We start from the raw sequence: 5530 nt of genomic DNA on the forward strand, positions 1-5530 counted from the left end.
CTATGTGAAAAAAAAGTTCAATCAAATATGGAAAATAAGTCTAATGTAAACACTTGGACAATATTGACTTGGCTAGCTTAGCTTGTGATAACCATACATCAGCGATAACAAATTGATTTGATTAAGTACGTGTTCACATTAGGGTGGTTTTTACAACAAAACTAAGTAGGGGGTGGGTATTTGCAACAAAATGACTTATGGGGTGGAATGTCAAACTTCAAGTGATTTATGGGGTGGTATTTCCAATTTTCCCCTAATAAAAACGCTCCCGTGCACCGCCTGCCTGGCAAAAAAAACCGGCACAACGCGAGCAAGCGCTCACCTCATCACCTCACCCTGCAGCGACAGAAAGAGTTTGTAGTAGCGTACGATCGCGGCTAGCTCGGTAGCTAGGAAGGTAGCGAGGTCAGCCGAGGATGGCAGGGGGAGGAGGGGGAAGGGCGTTGCCGGAGACGCCGACGTGGGCGGTGGCCGTGGTCTGCGCCGTCATCGTGCTCGTCTCCGCCGGCATGGAGCACGGCCTCCACAAGCTCGGCCACGTACGTGCCGTTGCAGCCATCGTTCGTTAATTTGTTCGTTTGTTTTTGGCTGGCAGCCTGGCACCTCCACGAAACCGACCTTGACACAACACCATTCCTGGTGGCCTGGTGCTTGATTGATTGCAGTGTTTCCATAAGCGGGAGAAGAAGGCCATGGGCGAAGCGCTCGAGAAGATCAAAGCAGGTCAGCTTTTAGTTTCCTGCCCCGTTCGTTAAATACGGTTCCATTTTCACCAATCTTCGTTAAACACGGTTCCATTTTCACCAATATGTTAGATTTCTTGTCAAGTTTTAACACGGACAAGTGTTCTTCAAATCAAAATTCACTCTCTGTTTTTGCTCCTGCCTTTTATACAAAAAGAGAGGGAGTGAATTTTGATTCGAAGGACACTTGTTCGTGTTAAAACTTGACAAGAAATCGAATAGATTGGAGTCCTGCTCCGGTGCCTTCTACTTGTAGTAGAGAGTAATCTACACCGTTGATCGTATTTGATTGAATGGTTGAGATTTGCTTCTACTCCAACACACCTAATGGGAGTAGAAATGTGGAGGGGTAATTTTGTCCAGGAAAAATGTTGTGTGGAGGGGTATAATGGTAATTTTCCAATTGCTAACCCTAGCAGGGTCGAAATGGATTGGCCTCGCGCCCGTTATCCTCCCTCGTCGCCTCAGCCGCCGCCCCCCTTCTCGCCGTACTCGCCGCCTCCACCACCCTCCGCCGCCTCCGCCGCCTACCCCGCCCTCGCCGACTCCGTGCCTGTCCCCTCTCTCGCCGCCTCCGTCGCCTACCTCGTCGCCTCCGCGCCCATCCCCTTCTCTCGCCGTCTCCATGGTCGTGCGGGTGTTCCGACCAGAGCCCATCGATGAGACACCGGAGCATGCCCGCGTTCTCACCGCCGCAAACTTGCCCAACAGCATCAGGTACTATCTTCTCGCCGCCATTTTCACTAGTGTTTATCTGCTACTTCTGTTTAATCACAAAATAAGACTGTTGCTGTTGCCTGTTGTCGGTCTGGTGGTGCAGAGCTTGATTTTCGGGGGGATGGGGCTCCATGAGCCTGCGATGAGGTGAAGCCATCGTCCAATGATCTCTAATTTTCGTTAGTATTCCCCACAAAAAATTGAGGTGTTTGTTCTGTCAGTGTCCTACCTAGAAAGTGTTTGTTGTTTTCCGTACACGCATGGGGATGTGGCTCCGCTATATCAGTTACGCCAGCATGACCTTTTGGTGTGTATGCCTGAACAGTTTGTGGGGCTTTGTATTTGGATCCTAGCTTGCACTTAATTTGCTTTAAACATTTGACCCTACCTAAATGTGAGCAGTTAGATATCCATAATCGAATGGAAGAGTTAAAATTAGTAAAGAAATTTAGTAGTGTAAGTATTCATTTTTATTTAGCTCTGTAGATGCATCCAATCCATACATATTATGATTGCCGACAACTGCTTTTTGGCTAGAATATTTCTGTGACTACTTCAATAGCTAACAAACTTCTCCAATTGTAATCAGTCATCACTTGTCCAATAATATTTGATTCATTGCTTGAGATATTACTTGACCCAACTGCAATCAGTCATCACTTGATAAGATATTACTTTATATTGGTTAAAAATGTGGAACCATTAAAGTCCAATTTTATTCTCATATGGCACTTTATATAGCTCACCTAGCATGACAAACTCTATTAATTTCATGGCTGCATATGAATATCTGGAATCAGATCCTCTGAAGTTAGGCAGAATGACTCGTCTCTTCAATCGCTGATCAGAGCCATCCAATTCCTATCCAACTGTGATCAAAGAAAACTGTGGAAACACAGGCCTTTGTACCAGGCCCATATCAGCCCAATAGCTAAGGGACCCTTGGACAGCTCGTTCGACTCCGCCGCTGCGCATCGCATCGTTCGATTCCGCGGCGCCGCTACGCTCGAAGGTCCTCGCTGGCGCATCGTTCGACTCCACGCCACCGCTACGCTCGGAGGACCTCGCCGGCGCTCCCCTCCCCTCCCCTCCCTGATCCGTCGGCGTGCCACGACAGCAGAGTTCTCACCTCAGCAACGTCGACCTTCCGTCCCCTGCCACCGTGCTCAAGCCATCGAGCTCACTGCAGACGCCCGCCCCAGGTTATGACGGCGGCGTTCCTCACCTCACCGGCGCTTCCCTCTCTGCCACCGCGACGCCCCGGCTTCATGGCCGCCTCCCCTGCCGCCCCCTATGGTCAGGCCCATCGGTGGTCTGGACTGTGATGGATACTGTAATGTGCTTGCATAGGTCCCTTTTGTAAATTGTTCAGTGCTAGCAAATAAATTGTGACTATAGAGTTGTAAATATCACCATTGTTTTGTAAATTGATTTCGAATGATATTGTGAATGGAATGCACAAAAGATGTTGCTGGTTACTGCAAATTCATATGGCTGCACAAAAAAAGTTGCTGGTAACTGCAATTTCAGCAAGCTGTACAAAATGATGCATATTACTGCAAGCTCCATTTGGCTGAGTACACATGAACCACAAAAGCAAAACTATCTCACACCATCTGTCATTGCAGGACAACTGCAGAGGGGACGTAATCTGTATTACTAGAATTCACCAAGACCACCAGCTGTCATTTCTCCCTGAAAAATAGAAGGAAAATAATTCAACATCTATTGATGGCTGTGTATGATTCAGTGAAAAATATAGTACTTTGTAATATTACCGTCAACAGTTGAGAGAAACTATTGATGGTTGTGTATGATTCAGAGACCCTTCCTTAGAGAAGGTATTGATGGCTATGTATGGTTCAGAGATCCCTTCCTCAGGCAAAGATGTATGGTTTAGGCATGCATTTTGCAGTGTTGCGCCATCATCGACCGCCCCTTTTGTAGTTTGCTGCTCCTGTTGATCCGATAAAAGAGAATCAATTTGAAACTTTCTAGAGCGAATACAATTAGAGAGAATCTGATATATTTGTGTTGTCGGATACCTTTGAACTTTTTTATTTTTTCTTGTCACAAACCTTTGAACTTTTTCCTTTTTTCTTGTCAGACACCTTTGAATTGTTTCCTTTTTTTTTACCTCCCTGTTTTGTAAACTTGCGCTTCTTGTCAAGCCAATTTCTTTTGCGTTTCGAGGTTTTTGTTTCCACATCCTTTAGGACTTGCTGTACTCAATAATTCAACGAGCGGAGTAACATTGGTGGGAACGTTGACGGGATCCATAGGGCTTGTAACACCACTCATTTCTTCTTCAACTTGCTTACTGAGCATGGCAAGTGTGTTGTTTACTAATAAGGTGCACTTTAGATTGCTAGCAGCTCGATATGCCAAATGAGAAAATTGCGAGCCATATTTTTGTAGCAAAGCATATCATCTAATTTTGAATTCTCTATTATGTCTCGGCCTTGGTTGTCCTGTATTGCTCCACTGCGTGCTTCCCGTGTCCATCTCTTCAGTACATATTGTGCAGGAAGTAATTTGATATTCATCAAATCAAGGACTTTTAGAGCATGGCCACATAGTATTCCAATTCTATTGAACTGCCCATAGCTGCATGTACTGGTCTGTTGTACGGGATCACCAATAACTTTGTACTCCTTCTCAAAGGTAATATTTTCATCTAGACTCCCAATTGCCACAAGATATTCATTTGTGCCTTCTAATACTGTGGTGCATGCTACCATTCACCTTGAAAAGCTTCAAAAATAGTTGGTGTGTACAGCTTGCTAGCTTGGATTAACATAGGTGTCCTCATTTTGATTCTAGGTAATTTTTTCCTTGATTCAAATTCAGATTGCAATTCCTTCTTTCTTTTATATTCCACAACCCTTTCAAAATGCTTAAGAAATCTGATTATATCAAAATCAGATTTGAAATGTCGCTTTAGGTCGCTGTTCAAACTCTCACTGAGCTGTGCACTTCTCATCCCTAAAGTGAACACATTCTTCATATAGCATTCAACCCATTTTTCTTTTAGCTTGTATATACTATCCAACCAAGTTTGTTTGGTTGCCTTTGACCTCATGGTATTAAATGCTTCTTCAAATGTTACTTCATCTTCATACTCATACATGCATGCACTAAAATCTGAGAGAATACTTGGTTCTTTATTGTTGTCTTCTACTTCTTGTTTGGGAGAAGCACCTGATTCTTCATCATCCGGTTCAGCTAGATGCTTGACAGCATTCTGCATAATGTGAGAAGTGCACAGACCATGCCATGCTTCTAAAAAATACTTCCTTAACTGCTTTTCCCATTGCATAATCTTGATCAGTATATATTGTTTTAGGTTGCTTGCCATTATGGGCTCTCAAGAAGGTCTCAAATAGCCACTTGAAAGATTCAAATGTCTCATCATACATGAGAACAGCACCAAAAACCACTGTTTCTCTAAAATGATTGAACCCAACAAATACGCCAAATGGCCTACTCTCCTTGTTTGTGCCGAAGGTAGTATCAAAACTGACGACATCACCAAAATATGCATAGTCAGTGAGCATGTTAGCATCAACCCAGAATATGTTTGCAATCTGTTCTTCCCGATCCATCTTCAATGCATATTGAAATGATGGGTTCTCGGCAATTTTTTCTTGAAAATACATAAGCATGCTTCCCGCTTGACCATATGCCATTTCCCGTTGTCGCTTGCCTCGTAAATAGTTCTTGTGGTCTTGAAGAGTGTAACTGAGATTAGTTGAGCCACCAACTTGGATGCAAACCAACTCATGTGCAGCTTTGGGTCTAATTCCTGCATCGTCAGCTGTCTCAATTTCAAAACCTTGTAACTCTGAAAATTTTCTTTGGGATGCCATCAAGTGTGAGGTTTGTGGTAGGTGAAGGATATGATTGTGTTCCAAAATCAGATCAGTCACTTTATAATTTTCCTTATTCTTGTCCATCACAAGTCCCATGCGAACTTGACAATTGGTTCTAGTTTCAGCTATTGGACACTTTGTTAGGTGATCCCTCTTATCTAGCTTCCTCTAACCCTCATTTGCGCAAACATATCTGTA

The 5530-nt window shown here is 44.0% G+C and overlaps 2 protein-coding genes across 4 annotated transcripts; one reads left to right on the forward strand and one right to left on the reverse strand.

Moving 5' to 3' along the window:
• Positions 1-313: 313 nt before the first annotated feature.
• LOC127765777 (MLO-like protein 13) lies at positions 314-3423 on the forward strand. 3 transcript variants are annotated; one of them, XM_052290734.1, is made up of 5 exons: positions 314-539; positions 666-723; positions 1163-1460; positions 1564-1607; positions 3089-3423. In XM_052290734.1, the coding sequence occupies exons 1-4, from the start codon at positions 417-419 to the stop codon at positions 1568-1570; spliced, it is 486 nt and encodes a 161-aa protein (XP_052146694.1). In that variant the 5' UTR covers positions 314-416; the 3' UTR covers positions 1571-1607; positions 3089-3423. The 3 variants fall into 3 exon arrangements, with proteins under 3 accessions (XP_052146694.1, XP_052146693.1, XP_052146692.1); XM_052290733.1 differs by lacking the exon at positions 3089-3423 and adding an exon at positions 2261-3041; XM_052290732.1 differs by lacking the exon at positions 3089-3423 and having other exon boundaries at positions 321-539; positions 1564-1876.
• On the reverse strand, positions 3120-5329 carry LOC127768598 (protein FAR1-RELATED SEQUENCE 5-like). The gene is made up of 3 exons (XM_052294210.1): positions 4778-5329; positions 4570-4704; positions 3120-3155 (listed from the first exon to the last, which is right to left on the reverse strand). The coding sequence occupies exons 1-3, from the start codon at positions 5327-5329 to the stop codon at positions 3120-3122; spliced, it is 723 nt and encodes a 240-aa protein (XP_052150170.1).
• Between the last annotated feature and the right edge of the window lie 201 nt (positions 5330-5530).

This window comes from Oryza glaberrima, chromosome 3 (assembly GCF_000147395.1).
Source record: "Oryza glaberrima chromosome 3, OglaRS2, whole genome shotgun sequence".
NCBI classification, from domain to species: Eukaryota; Viridiplantae; Streptophyta; class Magnoliopsida; order Poales; family Poaceae; genus Oryza; species Oryza glaberrima.

Coding starts and splice junctions, on each gene's coding strand:
- LOC127768598 (XM_052294210.1), bottom strand. CDS start 5,329: ATGGCATCCCAAAGAAAATTTTCAGAGTTACAAGGTTTTGAAATTGAG. Junction 4,705..4,777: donor TATATACTGATCAAGATTAT/GCAATGGGAAAA, acceptor CACATTATGCAG/AATGCTGTCAAGCATCTAGC. Junction 3,156..4,569: donor TGTATGAGTATGAAGATGAA/GTAACATTTGAA, acceptor TCTATTTTTCAG/GGAGAAATGACAGCTGGTGG.
- LOC127765777 (XM_052290734.1), top strand. CDS start 417: ATGGCAGGGGGAGGAGGGGGAAGGGCGTTGCCGGAGACGCCGACGTGG. Junction 540..665: donor GCCTCCACAAGCTCGGCCAC/GTACGTGCCGTT, acceptor GATTGATTGCAG/TGTTTCCATAAGCGGGAGAA. Junction 724..1,162: donor GCTCGAGAAGATCAAAGCAG/GTCAGCTTTTAG, acceptor TAACCCTAGCAG/GGTCGAAATGGATTGGCCTC.